Here is a 23,572-nt window from a genome sequence, read left to right on the forward strand (position 1 = left end):
ATTTAGCTTTACACTAGCTTTTTATGGAGCGGGTGCTTTAGTTCCGAAATGATGAGTTTAACATTTTGTGTTATATTTCCGAAGAAACTATCAAAGGTCGGTAAGCCTTCTCTAGCCGACTTCGAAATATAAAGACGACATTTTTTGCATACAAAAATCAGACTAGCTTATAGCCAGCCTGATAGTAAGTGGTAACGGTCGTACATTTTCAAGATATGAAATTATATAATAGTTTTTTTTTTTTTATTGCTTAGATGGGTGGATGAGCTCACAGCTCACGTGGTTACTGGAGCCCATAGACATCCACAATATAAATGCGCCACCCACCTTGAGATATAAATTCTAAGGTGTCAAGTATAGTTACAACGGCCCACCCTTCAAACCGAAACGCATTACTGCTTCACGGCAGAAATAGACAGGGTGGTGGTACCCACCCGCGTGGACTCACAATAGGTCCTACCACCAGTAAAAACTAGTTTGAAGAACTCCATGGACACTCAATATAGGATTTGATGGTGCCTGACTTAAATGATCTCTGGAAGCACACAGCTTATGAATACAGCTATTCAAAGTACATGTGATGATAAATAGTTCCGACGCTTATTTTTTTTCCTACCTATTCTTGTAGCCTCGAGGGTTTATATTAAATTCACAGAATTAGTAGGTGAGATCACGGGGTTCAAATCTAACGATGTTGCTAACACTAACCCTAGCAAGAGCAGTGCTTCGCAGAATCTACCATCAAATTGGAATCGCGAGCCACTGAGAAGATCCGGCGAGAAACTCAGTGGGCTGTGTCTGTGGGTTAATTTATTCGCCGAGCTCTTCGTCGTAAACGACGGGTTCGACGAGAACGACAACCGGTCCTTGAGTTACCTAAAAGCACCGTTATTGGATCAGGAGGATCCAAAACGACGTGTGGGCGCCTATTAATATCCCATAGTGAAGACCAACCACCTATTTTGATACATGAGATGGTAATTTCAATAGTATTCGATGCGTTCTGTCCTTTAGAAAGCACAAATGCTACGCAGAACACCTGGTGTTAAGAGGTTACTGAAGCCTTTAGACATCTACAACTTAAATGCGCCACCCACCTTGAGATATAAGTTCTAAGGTATAGTTACAACGACTGCCGCACCGTTCAAACCGAAACGCATTACTGCTTCACGGCAAAAATAGGCAGGGTGGTGGTACCTACCCGTGCGGAATCACAAGAGGTCCTTCCACCAGTACACAACAGTATACAACACAAATCTACTACTGCAGTCTTACTAGTACAATTAGTGGCAGAAAGAGCTTGTGTAAGTAAGTACAATTTTTAATTACAGTAATAATAATTAACTTCAAAGATAACGTTTAGTATCATTATATTTCATAAGCATTATTTTAAGCACCAAACTAAACCTCAAACAGAAAGTACTCTAAAGACTATTATTGCTTGCGGTGAGCTTCTATGTTTGTCTTCAGTCTCAACTTGAACTTTACACGTTACGCTCGTTCTGCGGGCCGTCTGGAACTTTAAACAAGTTTCCAGTTTGAACACAAAGTACTTATGCGATTTAAAATAGGATCCTTTTCGGAAAATATGTCGTGAGGGTTCACGGGTACCGTAAGGATGCCAGAATGCTTAACGTAAAACACCTATCGCCATTTTATTATTACCTTTATCGGTTATATTTATTGCTTATACAAGTTTACGAGCTCTCGTGTCGTCTGAGGTTAAGCTGTTACCGGAACTTATAGACCGCCATCAACCTTGAGACAGTTCTAAGTCTCAGTTCTATAGTATAACGGCTTTCTCGTGCTTCAAGCTGGAATGCATTACGGCTTCGTGGCAGAAAAAGGCAGGGCGGTGGTACCGACCCGTAACAGTTCACAAGATATCCTACTACCTTATAGATGTGCTTCTTTACACGTAGTGTGCTACCTCTAACATTTCTGATCCAAGACCAACTGTGGCCATACCCCGTCGCATATAGCCTTCGAATATTTCTAAAATCTGCACGGCACGAAATTAAAAAGAATTCCTCCGAACTTCTTCCGAATCTACAAAACAGATGAATACCCTCAATATCCTTTAATAATTTCACATCCAGCTACCCTCCATTGTGCTTATGACAAAAGAACAAAGCGCCGGTGTTTGGCCCCGAATCGATTCCGCCGCAGATTAGCATTCCATTGTATGATTGATTGGACACAATGCGTGGAGCCCGCTCGTTTGTCCGACCACCCTCATTATAAATAATAAACATTTCGGAATGTACTGATAATGTACGATTTATTTTTGTTTGAATGTAAATGTTTGAAATGTCTAGGTAGCCATTTACTTTTACTGACAGTAGGGCATATCGTGAGTACGGGTAATGTTATCATCTCGATTTCTGGTATGGAATAACCACGATTTCTGGTTTAAAGGCTAGAAGGGTACGACTTCTTCAATTTCAACCTCAAGATGATGGCGCTTGTTACTTTTGGGCTTCGAAAACCACTTAGTACCCAGGTAATCTACTGTCCCGTCTACGACAATGTAAAATTTTTTTTATAACACATGTACTTTTTTTTTATTGCTTGGGAATTGCTTTGGGTGAACGAGCTCACGGCCCAAACTACATTAAATAAAAAATCGGACAAAGCAAAAATTACGTATGTATAACATTAAAACATAGTTGCACGGTCGTAGCTGACGCCACCTGCAGGCCCGCCCATAAATTACGATAACGTGAGCCTCCCCCGCCCGAACAGCCCTTATCTCGTGAATTGCCGAATTCGCACTTCCACGATGTGTATTTATTACGTTTTGAATCATCGCGTGTAAAAATCACGAACGTTATTTTTCGTGTGCGATTTATTCAGCTTATTTTAGAAGCCTTCATACTTTAAGCACACTTTAATCGAACATTCTACCCTCTTTTACCACACGTCAATTAAAAAAGACATTGCATTGATGCAATTATGGAATTCAATTGTACTTTTGAAGGTGTTCTGCGGCGTAAACATTCGCAAAGCCTTCTGTTACTGGAGTAAAAGTAAATGATCATTAGCTTGTTTATTTTTGTTGTTGTTATTTGTTTGCGTTGTTGTTGAGTTTTTTTATTGCTTAGATGGGTGGACGAGCTCACGGCCCACCTGGTTTTAAGTGGTTACTGGAGCCCATAGACATCTACAACGTAAATGCACCACCCACCTTGAGATATAAGTTCTAAGGTCTCAGTATAGTTACAACGGCTGCCCCACCCTTCAAACCGAAACGCATTACTGCTTCACGGCAGACATAGGCAGAGTGGTGGTACCCACCCGCGCGGACTCACAATAGAGCCATAATAATGTTCAAACTTATAATTTCAATTAATTATACCGAGGGACCACTAGCAATAGTAAAATTGCGTAAAAGAATTAAAGACAAAGAAACGACTCACCTGAATGATAAAGTAGTCAAAGGCCTGTATGACTTATGACTGTTCACGTCAGCCATAGGCGTGCCCCAGAAGTCATCCAGAAACAGCTGCTTCAAAGAGTTCGTGCCCACGACGTCACCATTCGTGACCACAGCCGGGATGTCGTCATGCACGAAGTCGCCATGTAAACTGTTGACGTAGCTGAGAACAGCTGTGGCGGTGACCATGGCGTAGATCGCTAAGTCGCTGCGGGACTTCTTAGGTGGGTGCTCATCGCGGAGGGCCGTCAGAGATCGCCGCTTCATCTTGGGGCTGGTTCGCGGTTTTATGGTCACATTTCTACACTTGCACATTTGAAAGTTTTTATCTGAAACAAAGAAAATAGGAACAATAAAAAAATTATTCAAAATACTGGAAGAGATTTCAACATGAAATAAGTAGTACCCTTGTACTCTGTACCCTTATTGCCGTGTTTCTTCTAACAGCTGTGTGTACAAAATATATTAAATAAATAAAATAAAAATAAATAAAAGTTTTGAGTAAGCTTAATTTGAATTAGTCGTAATGGATTATTAATCTGAGCAAATCAGCTAGCACAGATTAGTCTTCTGCTTATTCTCGATTCAAAGATACCCTTCGTTCTGGCTTAAGAATAGTAAGTACCTCTACTTGATGTCCTAATGTATAGGCGGCTTTCGGTTCTAAAGCTGCTTTAAAGCTGCTATAGGCGTTTAACGTCAAATGCTCCGTAAGCTTATTTAATTATTTACGCTAAAAACCTGAACTACTCATTCAAAGACAGATTCCTCAACCGAACAACAAGATAATTCAATTTCTCATTTAATATGATGTGATGCAAAAGCAAAAAAATGTCAAAACATTTTTAAGAGAAAACAGATTAGAAAAAGTAAGATATGTGTGTCAGACTTGACACAAATGACGGTTCCGTAGGTATACATATATTTATTAATATTTTGTGTCATTTATATTATTTTTTTATTGTTTAGATGGGTGGACGAGCTCACAGCCCACCTGATGTTAAGTGGTAACTGGAGCCCATAGACATCTACAACGTAAATGCGCCACCCACCTTGAGATATAAGTTCTAAGATCTCAGTATAGTTACAATGCAACGGATTGCAATTAATTTTCACGTACTGGAACCGGACGAAGGCAGTCGTGGAAGCATACTGTATGATTACTCTGTCTTGTAAGACATTGCGGGTAGTTCCATTGCTCTGTCTATTTCTGCCGCAAAGGTGTCAGTTTGAAGAACGAGTCAGCCTTTATTTAAAACGATTGAACGTCCCCATTCCTCAAGGTTGATGGTGGCTTGAAATCACGATGTCCCATCTCTACTCTGTACCAGATCGTGAACTCGTTCAAAGATCTACATACATACTTATTAAAATGAAAACACACTTTTCAGTTCGTGTAAATTAATCTCAAGAATGTTTATCTTCTAAGGTGGCCTCGTTGGATATCTCTAGGTCTCCGGAGAGACTTTGATTCTCTCTGTATTATGTACCGTGTGTTCCATGGGGAGTGGTCTAGAGAATTGTTTGAGATGTACCATCATCTCATTTTGCCATCACACCGTTCACCACTAGAGTAGAGTTCATCCATACTACCTGGAGTCACTGCGGTCATTTACAGAGTGTTTCCAGCGATCTTTTTTGCCACGTACCATCCGGCTTTGGATTGGGCTCCCCTACAGGGTGCTTCCCGAGCGTTATGACATGTCCTTCTTCGAACGAGGCTTGTGGAGAGATCTTAACGGTAGGCAGCGGCTTACCTCTGCCCCTGGCATTGCTGACGTCCATGGGCGACGGTAGCCACTCACTATCAGGTGGGCTGTATACTCGTATACCAAAGGAGCAATAAAAAAAATTGCTTTTGACTTTAGAAGGGCATAATATTTCTCCAAACGATGTATTCAGGTCACCGACCATCATTCGTTATTTTTATTATTGATGTACAGCGCAATCACGTACGCCTTTGATCTCTTCATTTTTTTTCACCCCACAGTTACATTGATGGTGTGCACCCCTAATTTATAACAGTTTATTAAATTTTAAGCGTACTCCAATTTCAAACATATTACGTATAATTTCATCACCAGTTTTGGCAGACGGCTTCTCGGATTTCATCACTCATGGACTGACTATTGAGAAGTTCTTACAAGAAGACCCTAAAGAACTTTTTTGTGACAAACGGTTAGACAGGACTAAAGGTTCCTTTCTGTCCTTTAACCACGGATCCCTGTTAGATTATCCATTAGCAAGGAAATCATAAATGTTTTAAAAATTTCTTAATTCATAACTTTTTTGTATTAACTCACAGAATGGATTTCTCGGAATCTCGTAATGTTTCGCATATTTCACGATCCAATAACTCAATGAGATTTATTGGATTTGTAACGAAACTATCTATAATTTTAAATAACTGTTTCAATTGTATTTAATCGAGGTCTATTAGTTTCAAGAAATCAGGCTCGATAATTTAGAGATTTTGGAATAACCGGTAGGCTAGTCTTTAAACTAAAATTTATGAATTTTCTCATTAGAAATAGTGAGTAAAGAAGCTATAGAAATGGCAATAAGTTCGGAAATAAACGAAAAACAGTATATGCCTTATTGCAGATAAAGTTTCAATTATATACGCATCATATCGCTTAAGCCTGGAGCGTGATGTCTACAGGAATGAACAAAAACTGAGTACACGGAACGTTTAGAGCAGACGCTTCCAACGTTTTTGTCTTTTGTAGCGAAAGCGTATTTTTTTTTGGCTCACTCCCCGTCGTAGATCCGTTTAGGAATTGAGGAACAATTTTTAATAAGTTCCACATTCGAAATTACATTTTGGAAGCGACCGGCCCAATAAACAAGACCTACGGAATTCCATCACTTTGTTCCCACCGTGATGCCGAGACGTTAATCTAAGTAACTATTTTTCAATAAACCCTGCAGGCAATATAACTGCGTTATGAATTTTTCGTCGGGCCTACTCAGAGCTCAGTACGTGCCGCAAATATAATATCGAGGAGCGGAAAAAAATACGACGGAATTCGGCTCCGGTCGCTTGCTACGTGGGCTCTGTAGTTTTCATTAAGTTAATTTATTTATTAATATTAAATATGTAGAACAAATAAAGTATGTAATATTAAAACTTTCAGTGATATACTCATGCCGGTATGAACTGGGGCTCAACATAAATAAAAGGCTTCACCGAAATACAAATTAAAACCCAATTCAATTATTAAGATATTTATTATAAACTGCTGTTTTAATCATTCAATTTTTCGCTCTCTTGTGGTGTTCCGCTCGTAGTTTTTATTCGAATAAAACTGCCTTCACTTCGCCTACGTCACGTCTTTTCGACTATCTCTACAATTTTCCAGAACATTCTCGACAAAACGATGTTCTAGAACCATTCTAAAGACTTTCTAGTTATTTCGATATTCGTTTTGCTATCTGAGAACAGCTGGTATTACTCGTATCAATATTACAATATTACCAAATATGTCAAGCTCACATAACTAATGGATTATTATAGCAAAAAACGACAGTGATGAATTCGTTGTCGTAAATAAAACAACGACTGGTAATTATTATAATTTGACTATTATAAAAGTATCCTTATGTCATTAATCACGCAATTCAATCTAGCCAATTGATACATTATCACTATTATAGCAATATAGTTGCGTTGCGTACGTATTACGCAATTTTATCGGCCGTATTTTGCGAGACCGATACTGTACACGCTGGAAACAATTAACTAATATCCCTTTTTAACGGACAAAGAAAACTGAACAATTTGATTGAATTATCAATAAGTAATTGCCTGTTCACAATAATATAATAGTATTGATGTATTCTTTCAAGTCATTAACAAGGTCATTAAAGTCATTCATTTTGACGTGACAACGTCTTATAGTTCGATGGAGCTGGCTGCACGCACGAAAAAACATGACTCATGCGGCGTTACCTCGCTCTGAGGCGATGTGAGCGATGCATCCGCGTGGACAGCTGCTATACAATAACACATTTACATGTTATCGTCAAGTATGAAGTTCAATGAAAAGTGAATGTGATGTCAATTGTTTATAGCAACGATAATTGCGATAATTGAAAAATGAAACCATTCCATCAGTATTTTCTTATGACGTTGTCACGTTCAACTATCGTCAGAAAGCTGACTTTACAGACAACCGATTTTTTTTGTTTACATTTTAAAGTTCCCGATATTTCCAAGACTTTGAACAGTGATTAACGGTAGAGATTATGAATTATATTAACAAAAAATTAAATCGAAGAAGAGTTTAGAATCATATTTATGACACGCAATTTTTTTTTAAACTCGCCTTTGAAGGTTTCATAATAGATAAAACGGAACTCCAAAAATTCTCATAGCGTTATTCGGCAAGCACTAAATATAAATATCTCGAATTTGCGGCACCCAATGTACGTTGTACGTGGCCTCGCTTCGTATTACAGCTATTGCTGTAAATCATTGAATTTTACAACGTAAACAAATTTATAAATTTCCTTTTCTTGGATAGATAGAATGTTCACCAAAATATTTATATTTGAGTTGTTTCGTTGCTATGAATTCAAAGTCGACACTGAAAAGTGAGAAGACTTAACAAGATAACAAATTGTCGAGATAAAGACCCAACCCACTGAGTTTCTCGCCGGATTTTCTCAGTGGATCGCGGTTCCGATTCGGTGGTAGATTCAGCGAAGCACTGTTCTTGTTTTGGCAGATGATGTAAGCCCTTTTAGGCTGAGCCCGGAGACGACGGAATAACTCTTCGAGGCTACTGAAGATTAGGTAGGAAAAGGTAGGTAGGCATAAGATCCTATCTTGATATCTTCAAAGTACTGTAACATCACAGTGTTTAACATCGGTATAATCTATAATTCAGGCTTCACAGTGAGTTGACAGTGAGTTCACAGTCAGTTGACAGTGAGTTCACAATGAATTCACAGCGAGCAAAAAATGTCGTAGAAAAAAAAACTTGTAGTTGAGAATAATTTTAACATACACGGGTTGGTATAATACAGCTGCTGCAAAAAGTTGCTTCATTTCACTTTAAAGGGTGAGGCCCTGTCATGTTTCAGGGTGGAAATTCAATCGTCATGTCTGTTGACCAGGTGGGCCGCACAGTTGGACACCCGCGACATCGCGTATAACACCACTATTATTATATTTTTTTATTGCATAGATGGGTGGACGAGCTCACAGCCCACCTGGTGATAAGTGGTTACCGGAGCCCATAGACATCTACAACGTAAATGCGCCACTTACCTTGAGATATGAGTTCTAAAGTCTCAGTATAGTTACAACGGCTGCCCCACCCTTCAAACCAAAACGCATTACTGCTTCACGGCAGAAATGGGCAGGGTGGTAGTACCTACCCGCGCGGACTCACAAGAGGTCCGACCACCAGTAATTATGCAAATTATAATTTTGCGGGTTTGATTTTTATTACACGATGTTAGTCCTTCACCGTGGAAGTCAATTGTGAACATTTGTTAAATACGTATTTAATTATAAAAATTGGTATTGGAATTGGTACCCGCCTGGGATCCGAACATCGGTGCATCGCTCAACACGAATGCACTGGACGTCTTATCCTTTAGGCCACGTTGACTTCAAATCTATAAACGTTATTAGAAAATCCAAGTCATTAACAACATGTGATAAGACGATCAGTATCCCGCATGCCTTTCCACCGACCGCGTCCTACCTCCGTTTGATTTGGTAAAGAGTAACGAAATAAGCTTCCCGGGAATCGAATACCACAACAATGTAATTTCCGGACTAAAATATTTTTGCGGTCCATTCGAAAATTTTTGAGAAATCATTTTGTTCAGCTGAAATATTATATGATTGTTGAAATGACATTACTTTTGTATTAGAGATTTTTTTAATCGACAGGAGCTGTGGAGAGCTTTTTTCATTGTGAGCGAAAGCTTTATGAGACAGTGAGAATACCACCGATATAAAGCTGAATTCTTGTTAAACCAATGTGCGCTAGGGGATATTATACGTTATTGCTATATACACATATATTAATAAGTAACTCATGTAAGTGTATGAAATAATATTAAATGTAACTGTACATTTTGTTTTGCTTATTAACGTAGTAAATATATCTTAATTACATTGAAATAACGTCTTTTTTTTCCGCGTACATGCTTTACTAAACTCAGCGCAAATCACAACACTAACTACCATCCCTATATGTATTTTTCAATATCACGCTATCACGCTTAGTCATCATAATATCAAGGATGATAATATTAATGCTTATGGAGTATCTTTGAAATTGTTCGGCAACTTGCACAACAGTTGACTTAAGTTAAAACTAGTTAACATATTTAATGGTCCAATAAACTAATGAGCTCCTTCATCCTCGACTCATGAAGCTAGCTCTAGTAATTCCATCTAATACCTTGGAAAAATGACGCAAACTAACTACGGCGCTGAGATGAAATTCTCGGCCAAGAAATAATGAGGCTGCTTCTAAATAATAATTGTGTCTTACGCCTGAAGATTGCTGTCGGGGAATCTTTACTATTTACTGAAAAAATTACGAGCTTTCTTTGTTTAAAGTAATTTTTAACGTCTCTATTAACCGTTGTTACCTCCAATTACATGCAATCTACAGCAATTATATAGATCTGGCCGAAGGTATGTTTAGAGAGAGCGGATCAAACAAGTAAAATTTTTGCAGGAAGAACATGACGTATGAAGGGGTAATGAGGGAAGATACAAACCACTGAAGTATGAAACCTAGGTCTATGATATAGACAAATGAATAAAAGTAACTCTCCTACCAAACTCAACACTTAGTGTAGCCCCAGAAAAACTCATAAAACATAAGAAAAAGACAAATTACGAAAGTATTTCCATTGAATAATTAAATTAGAGGCAAATTTCTGTATTTTTTTTCCCTCAGTTCATTTCTTTCCTTTCTCGTACCGCTTCACAATCTAACACCATTTTCTCATCAACACGAAACGAGAAAGACATCTGCCTTATTAGAAGCCGGATAACTTTAGCACACGTCTTTTTCAACCTAATAAAGTTACCTTCGGAGATATATTTTTTATCAGCTATATTAAAGGTGGGTGATCAAATAACTAAGTTATGAGATGAATTCCTTCCAATGCAGGGTACATGAAAGAGTTAATATCATTAGAGATTTGACAGAACCAAGCGAAATGTATGCTGCTGAAATTGTGTAAGCCCAAACTTACGTAATAATTATTGGAAATATTTTGTCATTGACGTCATAATCGATAGTTCAGTTTCTAACAATATATTCAGGGGGAAAATGCCACTAACGCCCCCGCAAAATATAAATTAGTTACCACCCACGTAATCTGTTGACGATTTATTTATCACTGCGGTGTTGTATACATTATTAATTTTTGTATTATCTATAATATTTTTGAGTAAATGATCTTCACTTCGCAGCTGCCGATTCAATATTCAAAAGAGATGCCCAGATCGGAATACTAAACATTTTTTTGAAAATTTGACTCCGACCGGAAATCGGTTGCATATGTACGACGTGTATAAATATGGTCAAACACACTAAACACTGGTCCTATAAAGTTCGTGATGTTAATAACAGAAATTTATACAATATGTCGAAAATTAACTTTGAGCCTCCATTGAATTTTTAAAATTTTAACTTTCTATTTACTTTAAAAAAAACCTAATGTGATAGACAATCAATCAACCTAATATTTATATCTTCATCAAATCTTTATATTTGAAAATAGAACCCAATATAACAGAAATAATAAATCAAAGTCTAAAATATTCAAATTTCAATATTTACAATGATTTAAATATAAAATAAACGGATTCAACTGAATTATATTTTATGTAAGGCACTCAGAAACTAATCTCGTCCACGTCAGAGATTATGACAGATATATTAAGTTTATTTATAGACAATATTTCTGCTAAAAATGTTTTGAAATATTTTGTATTTGGAGAAAAACGTTTTTATTGCCTCCTTTTTTCTTCTTTAGTGTTTTGTTTAAAATTATATAGATTGAAAATGGAGACTGAAGTAATCATTTCACAATGTCAGAGACAAGAGGAACAGTATTCAAATTTATATTTATTTACAGTTCACTGTTGATTCTGTAGCTGTTGTATTCCAAGCTATAAATATAAAAACCGCGAAAGACCAAATTAACCGAAAGATAAGTATCTAAAGTGGCAATAAGCATGTTTGAATGATCGGAGAACCGATGTCTGGATAAGCACAAGAACTCTCAAATAAAGACCACATACCAATATTGTAGTTTGCATGACCACCTGTTCATCGTAGAAATGATAATCTGAAACAACTAATGGACATAGATTGGATGCGAAGGATCCTTTTTTAAACTATTAAATAGTTACTTTAACACCTAATTTTACAATTTCAATATACCTTCCGTGTACATCTATTCTTAATATTATAAAGCAGAAGAGTTTGTTTGTTTGAACGCGCTAATCTCAGGATCTATACTGGTCCGATTTGAAAAATTCTTTCAGTGTTAAATAGCCCATTTATTGACTAGCAGCAGATAGGCTATATATAATATATAACATCACGGTAAGACCAATACAAGTGGAGCACCAATAAAGAATGCTTCAAAATATTTTCACTTTCTACATAAATGAAGTGGGGGGTAAAATTTAGCGTTATGCCAAAGTAACTATTCCACGAGGACGAAGTCGCGGGCAAAAGCTAGTATATGTATTGGTATGGCTAATGAAATATTCTCACAGTATACGAGCAGCACGTTCTATGTACAAAAGTCACGCTGAGGTTACTCTATTATTTTTATACTGTGGCGTTGAAATCTTATTAGACTCGTGCCGATGAGATGTGTTCCGTGCGCGGACTAGATATATTAGATCGAAACATGACCTGTAACCGTAGACATCATGGGATTATAAATATTAAGCTTTTCATATTGGATTTTGTGCTTGCTACTTTTTTATTATTATTCTTGTGCCAGCACTGCAATGTGGTCTGTCTGATGGTGAATGGTTAGCGTCGCTCATCATTATTGCCGTCATCAATGCGTACCCTGGCCAAGGCGTTGCCTACCGCACAGTATAAGCCGCAGACCTCGTTTGAAGAAAGACAATCACAATTCATCTTTGTATTGAAGTTTAGGGAGGATTATATTGTCAAAGAAACCACAACATGGGAAGAGGCAATGGGAAAAAGAAAAAGAGGCTGGCTAAGGAGCAGATGGATCGACGAAATAATAGCAACAACTGGAAAATAATGGAGAAACAAAGCCAAGAATAGAGAAGAGTGAGGTAAGCTTGAGGAGGCCTATACCCGAATGGCGTTCCAATAACATAAGTTTATATTTGTAATTTTTTATTTGATAACGTATTTCCTTTTTTTTTTGGTAATATAGAATAAGGATCGTAAGGCATAAAATAAAACTTCCACTGTTCCAAAATCTTCTGTTATAATATAATAATATTGTAGAAATTAATTTACATTTTTCTTACGCCTTGCTCATTTTTTAACTGTCTTCACATCTTTCTTTTCTCTGTCATTCTCTTCTCACTTTCTTTCCGATTTCTCTCACTCAATTCTTAACGCTCCGTTCCACACTCTTTTCATACGTTCCGTTCTTACCAATCATACAGAAATAATAGGAATTTGGCTTATTATTATTATTGTATTGTCAAAGAAACATTCTGCCATCAGAACGAAGAGTGTGCATTACTTAAATACATGCACACATATGTTTAGGGTTCGCATTCACACGACCGCTACTCACCCGTTATCATAAAGTTGAATAGATTACTATTAATCGAAACGACTGCTTAGTAACACAAATTTTAATATGTAGAAGTCTGGTACCTGAATTGTATTTTTTTTTAATAATAATATAAATATAATATAATAAATATTTACTAACAATCACGCCATGTTAACTGGTCCCGTTATAAGTTCGTAAAGAACTTGTGTTACAGGTACCAGATAACGGATATAAATGTAAGATTTTTATTATACACATACATATATTTCATATACATCCATAACCCTGGAAAAGACATTTATATTTATCATACAAATATCTTCCCTTGGCGGGATTCGAACCCGCGACCCCCTTGTGTAGTGACCATGTCACTTACCACTACACCAGACGGCCGTTCAACTTGTTTCAAATTGTATTTGAAACAAGATCTACCATCAAAAACAGCATTTGTCCGTATAACTTACATTAAAATGATAAAATTCCACTTGTATTCACCGTATAATGAACACATATTGCCAGAGGGCGAATCATTAACCATAACATTTGATACTGACTAATGCTAATAATAATAATGAATTAAACCAATATGGGTTCGGTAACACATTATCTGAAATAATCGGTGTTTCAGTTTCGGAGCTGAACTAATTACAAATAATTAATTCAAGCTGACATAATATTTAGTTACGTATAAATAATTTATTAATTATGAACCGTCCGTGGTTCAAATTCTCTCGTCTGTACCGATTTTATTGCCACTATAGGCGAACGAGCATAGCCTATCTGATGGTAAGTATTCACCGTTGCTCATGGACATCAGCGATGCCAGGATCATATCCAAGCTGCTGAGGACTCTTGACAAACCTCGCTTAGAGAAAATTAGATCTTAGTACTCGAGAGAGATCGTAGAGGAAGATCTGGAAACGTATTGTGTCTGAAAGCAGCTGATCCAGAAAAAATGGAAGACCCCTGCTCCGATGGTGAGCGATGTAATGGTAAAAAAGAGATGTAGGAATCATCTCGAACAACTCCCCTGTCTCCTCCTCGGGCAATTCCCCCATGCTGTAAGAATAATATTGTGTAGGAAAATGGAAAACGAAAAACTTATAGCATTATTAGTGTTGCCTCCATGGTTTGGCCACTTGACTTTTTCTGTCTTGAACCGGTTTAGTTCAGTTTGCAGGCAGAAAACCCAATGCATCTGAATACTCGTCCGACAGGAAAATGATAGGCTTCTTGTGTGTCTATTGACATCAAGTGAGCTATAAAGCTATCTACTGATAGACCTCAGTGTAAGCAAACAATTTGCTAGCATAAAAATATCAAAATTCTTTCTTGTGTGTATCATGCAATATGTTTTTTTTTATTGCTTAAGTGAGTGGACGAGCTCACAGCCCACCTGATGTTAAGTGCTTAACGGAGCCCATAGACATCTACAACGTAAATGCAGAAGGTTCATGACATAACAATTGTAACAATGTAATCTTAAAATCATAGAGATACTGCTTCATTTAAAAAAATGTAAAACATTTTCAATGGACTGCAGTCCACTGTGGCAAACCACAATAGCTTGTCAAACGCATCCTGGCCGATCTACAGACACGGCTATGCATCTTTGTAGTTGTACTTGTCGGCACTCGGAAAGCGACAAAGATATTGTCGAGAAAAACTTTAATGATACATTTTTATTTACTTAAATTTAAGTTTCCGTACCTACTTAACCAATGAGCTCACGATGGATTAGTGTTAAACGATATTAAAGCAACCCATAGATGTCTTAAAATTACTTCCATTACCCAACATGAGACATGAACTGTAAGTCTCTTTCGCAATAGTGTTGTTATGCCGGTAAGAGTAACGCCATCTATCGCCGAATAGTCGAAACGAATGTCAAAGGACCTAGTTACATCTAGAAGTGTCGAGAACTACAACGCCATGTATTGTCAAATAGCGGAAACACACAAAACACTCGACTTGTGAGGAATGTTCTCGACAATTCTAGGGATGTCGCATCGACTAAAAAGGCGTTGCAGAGATGGCACGCAGTTAGTTAGTAATCGGATCTACTCTAAGCGAAACAGCGAACGGATCACCTGAAGCGAAGCGGAAGAGGCGAATTGAGAGTTTTAGTGTTTGTGAAGTGTTTTAAGTGTTCTAAGTGAAATACAGTGTTAACTTGTAGTTCGATAGAATTTTTATTTATCTCGAATCTCAGCGCGTAACAGTATCTTATGTGTACGTACATATGTAAAGAAAACCATTAATTACTTAAAATTATTAAGTTTAAAAAAAATATCTTCAATGTCATTCAGTGCCACGGAGTGAAGTCTATTAATCAGTAAAAAGAGAGTTTAGTTTTATATAATTTATTAATACTGTTTACTGTTTAATTGTTAATATTAATTTTAAAAGATATTAAGGGCTTTGACGGTACTGCTTTACTTCTTTTTTTTTATTGCCCTTGTAGGCAGACGAGCATACGGCCCACCTGATGGTGAGTGGTTACCGTCGCCCATGGACTTCAGCAATGCCAGGGGCAGAGTCAAGCCGCTGCCTATCGCTTAATCATCATCATCAGCCTGTATCTCTCCACTGCTGGATGTAGGCCTCTCCCATAGTCCGCCACAATGAACGATCCTCCGCCTTCCGCATCCAATCTCTCCCAGCATATCGCCGCAAGTAATCGGAACAACGGGCAGGGGCACGCCCAACGCTGCATTTACCGGTACGCGGTCTCCAGTCCAGAACACGTCTGCTCCATCGGCCATCGGTTCTGCGACACGTATGTCCGGCCCATTGCCACTTCAGCTTGCTAACCTTTAGGACTATGTCGGTTACTTTGGTTCTTTGACGAATTTCATCATTTCTCACTCGATCCATCAAAGAAACTCCGAGCATACACCTTTCCATAGCACGCTGAGCGACTTTGAGCTTATGGACCAAACCTACGGTTAATGTCCACGTTTCAGCGCCATATGTCATGACCGGCAGCGCACTACCGCTTAATACTCTCCGCTAATACTTTGTGTCTTTAACATTAGAATAATAGGAAATTGAAACATTTAATACAGACCGCTTACTTAAATTAATACCATATAACAATTAAATGTAAACTCAATCTTGAAGAACATTCTAGTTTAATTGTGAAACGAGTTGTGGGCTAAGACAAACCTAGGACCTCTAATAAATCGATTGAATTTTTTTAAATTCAGTATAGAAAAAAGATAAAAACCATCTAAAATGTACTTATTAAAACGGAATGCCAACTATGAACGTGTTAGAACGTAGGTTAGAACACATAAATAACAAGAAAAAACTTTAAATCAATATATATGTATATGTCGGCGCAAATATGACTATTTACCTACTGATCATCAACTAATTACTCTGTGATAAGAAATTGATGTTAAACAGTTCCTTTTATTGTAATTTCAATACTTTAAAACGTGTTTGAAAAACGTGTAAACCCGCTCACGTGTTTGAAAAACGTGTAAACACGCTCACGTGTTTAAAACGTGTCAACACGCTCACGGGTACGAAGCCCCATAAATACGGCCGTGCTGTCTAGCACTGATTGATTCGTGTCCGAGCCGTTGTACTGTACGGATATCTCTGTAACGTTGTTATGCTTTTCGTGCAATATACGAAGTTCTCGTGAAGTTCTCGTGAAGTTTTGTTTCGGAAACCCAAACGAGTCATTCGTCAAGAAAGTGATGACCGCGACGTCAGCGGTGCTGACGTCACACTTTTTACAAACAATGCGGACGTCCCTACTCCGTCATCAGAAGCGGGATCACACGCCGCCTCCGCTCAGCAACAACCTGGTGACCAGATAACCATATCGGCGGATAATGACTACCCTCCAGCATCAGCCGATAAGCCTGTACCGTCTGCTTCACAAACCAGCATGGTCGAGCGACGGAATCAACAATCAACTGATCAATGAATACAAAAGATAAGTTTTTATTTTTGATTACTAAAATTTCACCACAAAATTCATCTGAAGACCATGATATCCTTACACAACGAACAACACCTTACACATTCTTATCCCACCTTCAATAAATCTACGAGAACCTCCGAGAAATCTACGAGAACCTCCGAGAAATCTACGAAAACCTCCGAGAACCCTACAATAAAATCGCATTAATAGTCTCAAACTTACATAGTTACAAGTAACGCAAGTATAACAGATGCGCTACTCGGAGAAACTTTTTATTCCTGCAGATCAATGGGAATCAAAGAAAACCTACGAGAATCAACCAGGCTGGTGCAGAGCGCGCACCGCCCAAGTGGGATCACATGCCGCCTCCGCTGAGCAACAACCTGGAGACAAGATAACCGTATCGGCGAAAGAAGACTACCCACCAGCATCAGCCGATGAACCTCTACGATCTACTTCACAAACCAGGATGGTCGAACAACAAAATCAACAATCGGCATAAGGATAAGTTTTTATTTTTGATTAATAATATTACGCCCACTACATAAATACCACAGTGTACGCCCACTACATAAGTACCACGGTGTACGCCCACTACATAAGTACCACGGTGTACGTCCACTACATAAGTACCACGGTGTACGTCCACTACATAAGTACCACGGTGTACGTCCACTACATAAGTACCACGGTGTACGTCCACTACATAAGTACCACGGTGTACGTCCACTACATAAGTACCACGGTGTACGTCCACTACATAAGTACCACGGTGTACGTCCACTACATAAGTACCACGGTGTACGTCCACTACATAAGTACCACGGTGTACGTCCACTACATAAGTACCACGGTATACGTCCACTACATAAGTACCACGGTGTACGTCCACTACATAAGTACCACGGTGTACGTCCACTACATAAGTACCACAGTGTACGTCCACTACATAGTACCACAGTGTACGTTCACTACATAAGTACCACAGTGTACGTCACAATATAAAACTACACAAAATAAGTTACTTTCAAAGTAACATAAAAAGGTACACAGATACCAATCTCAGAAACAGACATTCCATTGTTTCAGATGGACTCCAAGAACTCTCTGGTGATACACCATACATGGGCGGCTGGTGCAGAGCGCGCACCGCCTGTCAGTATGGCCGTGTCGGCGCAAATATGACTATTTACCTACTGATCATCAACTAATTACTCTGTGATAAGAAATTGATGTTAAACAGTTCCTTTTATTGTAATTTCAATACTTTAAAACGTGTTTGAAAAACGTGTAAACCCGCTCACGTGTTTGAAAAACGTGTAAACACGCTCACGTGTTTAAAACGTGTCAACACGCTCACGGGTACGAAGCCCCATAAATACGGCCGTGCTGTCTAGCACTGATTGATTCGTGTCCGAGCCGTTGTACTGTACGGATATCTCTGTAACGTTGTTATGCTTTTCGTGCAATATACGAAGTTCTCGTGAAGTTCTCGTGAAGTTTTGTTTCGGAAACCCAAACGAGTCATTCGTCAAGAAAGTGATGACCGCGACGTCAGCGGTGCTGACGTCACACTTTTTACAAACAATGCGGACGTCCCTACTCCGTCATATACTTGTGGATGAACGATCAGCGTAGTCTCTGCATCTCATAATTCCATTAACTAGTGATCTTTATTATACCTTATAAGACTTATATTTTACATAATTGAGTGAATATCCAAGGAAAGACAAAATTTAAGACAATTAAAAATAGCAAGCATAAATAACAGAAAACTAGAAATGTATGGATTCGTAAACAACATTTCTCGCATTCAAGAGTTCATTCACCTTTCCCATGTTTTACGACACTCCGAGGGTGGACATAAAAAGTTTCATATTTAATACTATATTTATACCGTTTTTAGACCCTTAAACGTAAGCCCCATATAGTCTAAGCTTTTTTAATCGGTAACCAACCTAACCTAGGTGCCAAGACCTAACTGGAATATGCCCCTGAATCTCATATCACAGTCCCGTTTATGTGTAAATTATACGAGCGAAGTGAAAGCCAAATTCCAGTATTTTCCATGAGAACCGAAAATGTCTGGTCACATCAGTTTACTGACCGGTCCCCGGTTTTATGACACTCGTCGGGGTTTTGATGTGATTAAATGAATGTATTTAGCGATAAGGACGCCGTTTAGACGTGTTGCAACTTTATTAGATAGGTTTATTTGCTTTTACATCGCCCTCACACGGATTTTATTTGAGTAAAAGGGCTTACATTTGTAAACAGTTTATTATTTTCGTTTATAGCTATTAAAACGGAGTAGATTTTTGTCTGTGAAATCTGTCAAACTTTTATCTATGTCTATTTCTCTGGATTTATTATTATATGTAGCTTTCAATTTTGGTTAAAGTTAGATATTTTTTACTATTCGTTTTGTTTTGTGCTACTTAATTATTAACTCACGGTTGGGCTGGTCCACAAGCTTAAAGTCGCTCAGCAAGCTACAGAGAGAAAGAGAGAGAGAGAGCTCATACTGGGAGTTTCTCTGTTTTTTTTTATTGCTTAGATGAGTGAGTGGACGAGCTCACAACCCACCTGATGTTAAGTGGTTACTGGAGCCCATAGACATCTACAACCTAAATGCGCCACCCACCTTGAGATATAAGTTCTAAGGTCTCAAGTATAGTTACAACGGCTGCTCCACCCTTCAAACCGAAACGCATTACTGCTTCAGGGCAGAAATAGGCAGGGTGGTGATACCTACCCGTGCGGACTCACAAGAGGTCCTATCACCAGTGATAAATATCGAATCTGGAACGAAGTGATCCGACAGACAATCAAAGATATCGACATAGCACAGCGGATTAGTAAGCTGAAGTGGCAAGGGACTGGCCATAATAGCCAGACAACCGATAGTCCTTGGAGTAAACGTGTTCTTGAGTGGAAACTGCAAATTGGCAAACGCAATGTAGGACCTCATCAGGCTCGGTGGAGTGATGATATATGCGGGGTGGCTGGTAGGAGCTGGTTGAGAGAAGCCGAGGGTCGTGCTTAGTAGCGGCAATTGGAGAGCCCTATGTTCAGCAGTGGACTGCTATAGGGTGATGCTCATGATGATGATGATGATGGTCATAAGTGAATGTATACTTACCACAAACTGAAACTGAAGATCAATGGAAATAATAAATGGGATAAATGACAAAAAAAACCTCTACATACGGAACTGAGATATCGTATCAATACAGATTAGCTTCCATAATAAGCCAGCCCATTGACATAATCTGCACCCACCACCTAGAGACCTGATTTGAAGACAGATTTATAAAAATTACAGTCCTTATAGGACTGGTGGTAGAACCTCTTGTGAGTCCGCACGGGTATGTATCTCCGCCCTGCCTAATTCTGCCTCGAAGCAGTAATGCGTTTCGGTTTGAAGGGTGGGGCAGCCGTTGTGACTATACTGAGACCATAGAACTATACTCAAGGTGTGTGGCGCATTTACGTTGTAGATGTCTATGGGCTCCAGTAACCACTTAACACCAGGTGGGCTGTGAGCTCGTCCACACATCTAAGCAATAAAAAAAAAAAAATAGTTCACTAATAAAATCCCACACAACCTTACCCGGAACCCTATTTATCACGATCTAGCAAAATCATTCTGTTCTAATTTTAAAAAAATCTATAGAAGCCATAAAACTCTACAAAATCACATATTGTTTGAATATGCTGTGTGCTATCGAATTTTCACTTACTAATCCACTTATTCATTATTGTTAAAATTTCACTCTCGCAATTTAAGCTGCAACAAAATCCCCTACCGTTGAAACTTTGACATGATATTCTTTATTATAATTCCGAAGCGAAACATGACAATAAATATGCTTTTATTAAATTACATAAAATAATTACAAAAAATTTATCAGTACATAAAATGAAGCTCAATAGACTGAAAATAGGTTTTAATATTATGAAACAAAGAATTTAATGAATTCCCCTTTTTTTGTTACTTAACATTTTCTTATTAGAACAATACATCGAAGAACTTAAGACTACATTAAAATACAGTTTTACTAATCAAACAGAGAGAAGAGCTTAACTAATTCAAAAAAAAACTTTTAATAATATTGTTAACCTGAAAAACCACTTCAAACAGACCATAGCCGTTAACATTAATATTCGTTAAGTATCTAATGAATTTAAGTTTTCTGTATGGTATTAAATTATATTTGAAGTAATCGTAGACAAAAGGATAAGACGCCCGGTTCATTCGTATCGAGCGACTGTGCCTACGTTCAAATCCCGCAGATCGGTATAAATTTTTGACCTTTTTGATCTTTGCATTAAAAAAATAATTAATCCTTATCATAATGATAAATATTTACCAATAGACTAGGACAAGCTTTGTCTTCAGCGACTCGTACTATAGATATAGTATTTGATAATGAGGTATTTGCTAAGAGATATTCAGACATTTCGGATTCCATTCTCGTTATCATAGAATATAAATAATAATAATAATAATAGAGCCCTTTATTCGGAAAACAGATATAAAATTAAGTTTCTTATATTACTGCACTTATACTGATATATGTATATATATATGTATTTTAGAAAATTAAAATTGGTGTATTTGGTGCTTGTTTACTCTCTGTAAGTCCGTTTGCCAGTTGGCAAAGGCCTCCTCTAACCTACTCCATTCTGATCTCTCTCTGGCTACTCTACTCCATGTTATGCCCGCAACCTGCCTGATATCATCGTCCCATCTTTTTTGTTGCCTGCCTCTTTTCCTCTTGCCTTCCCTTGGGTACCAATGTGTAGTTATTTTGCTCCATTTTTCTTTTCCTCTGACCATGTGTCCCGCCCACTTCCATTATAGCCTTTTTATTTTTAGAGTTACGTCTTGTGTCTTAGTATTTTTCCTAATGTTAGTGTTTCTTATTTTATCCTTCCTTTTTACTCCTATCATGCTTCTTTCCATTGCTCGTTGGCAAATAGCAATTCTATTGGTTATGTTTTTTGTTAAGGCCCATGTTTGGCTTCCATACATTAAAATTGGTAGAATGCAAACATTGAATAGTTTGCCTTTTGTTCCTATATGAAGGTTTTTATCTTTCATTATTTCTCTTAGATCCCAATACCTCTTCCAACTGTTTGCAATTCTTCTTTTGATCTCTTTGTTTATATTATCTTTAGGTGATATCAGCTGTCCGAGGTATATATATTCTTCGACATAGGTAATTTCTGACTTGCCTACATTTATGCTGCTTTTGGTTCCGTTGGTCATTACTTTTGTTTTTTCGGGATTTAATTTTAGTCCTACTTTTTCATTCTCCGAGGCTAGTTCGTTTAACATTCTATTTAGGTCTCCCGGTGTTTTTGCGAATAACACAATGTCATCGGCAAATCTTAAGTGTGTTAGTGTGCGGCCGTCTATATTTAAACCCAGATTCTCCCAATCAAGGCTCCTGAAGATCATTTCCAAAACAGAGGAGAAAAGTTTTGGAGAGAGAGGATCTCCTTGTCTTACTCCTTTTTGTATCTTAAACGAATCTCCTTTCTTTTCTAGCTGAATGCACGCCGAGCTGTTTTTGTAAACATTTCTAATCAATCTTATATATTTTTGTTCTATTCCTTGTTCTCTTAACGCCTCCCAGATGTTTGCATGTATTAATGAGTCAAATGCTTTGGTGTAATCGACAAATGCTAGATAGTATATGAGTTGATATTCTGTATATTTTTCAATGATTTGCCTAACAGCATGGATATGATCAAGTACTGAGTAGTTTCTTCTAAAACCTGCTTGTTCTATTGGCTGTTGCTCGTCGAGTTTGCCCTCCATTCGCTTGAGCAAGATCTTTGCAAATATTTTGTACAGGTTGGACATTAAACTTATGGGTCGGTAGTTTCCAATATCGTACTGATCACCTTTTTTGTACAGAAGGATTATATTGGATTTAGTCCATTGCTGGGGAATCGTTTCTGTATTGATGATATCGTTGAAGATTTCTTTGAGAATAGGTGTTATTGTTTGTTTCGCTTGTTTTAGTACTTCGTTAATATTCTGTCGGGTCCTGGAGCTTTATTGTCTCTTTGAGTTTCTATAGCGAATTCTATTTCATCCTGTATGATGCTGGGCACGGATGAGATTTCCAACAACTCTATTTCTTTTTCCTCTATGTTGTTTTCATATAATTTCTTGTAGTAAGATCTAGCAATTCCTAATATTCCTTGCCTTCGATTTTCCTTCAAGCTATTACTATCTTTCATCTGTACGATCCAGTCCTTTTTGTTTGATAATTCCTTATGTGCCTTTTTTATACCTCCTGTTTGTAAAATGTGTCTCTCTATTGTTTCCATTCTTTTTTGAGTTCTATCTTTTCTAATACTTTCTTTAATTTCTTTGCTGAGTTTTGCTATTTGCTTTCGATTATCGT

The 23,572-nt window shown here is 37.8% G+C and overlaps 1 protein-coding gene across 1 annotated transcript in view; it reads right to left on the minus strand.

Annotated features, from left to right (window-relative positions):
* Positions 1-23,572, minus strand: part of LOC114244059 (protein O-mannosyl-transferase TMTC1) — a 155,059-nt gene that overhangs the window by 88,617 nt on the left and 42,870 nt on the right. Inside the window, exon 2 of the mRNA XM_028175770.2 lies at positions 3,420-3,765. Coding sequence (XP_028031571.2) covers positions 3,420-3,751 — 332 coding nt within the window. The 5' untranslated portion in view covers positions 3,752-3,765. The remainder of the gene's footprint in view (positions 1-3,419; positions 3,766-23,572) is intronic.

Source organism: Bombyx mandarina, chromosome 13 (genome assembly GCF_030267445.1).
Source record: "Bombyx mandarina strain Sakado chromosome 13, ASM3026744v2".
Classification (NCBI taxonomy): Eukaryota; Metazoa; Arthropoda; class Insecta; order Lepidoptera; family Bombycidae; genus Bombyx; species Bombyx mandarina.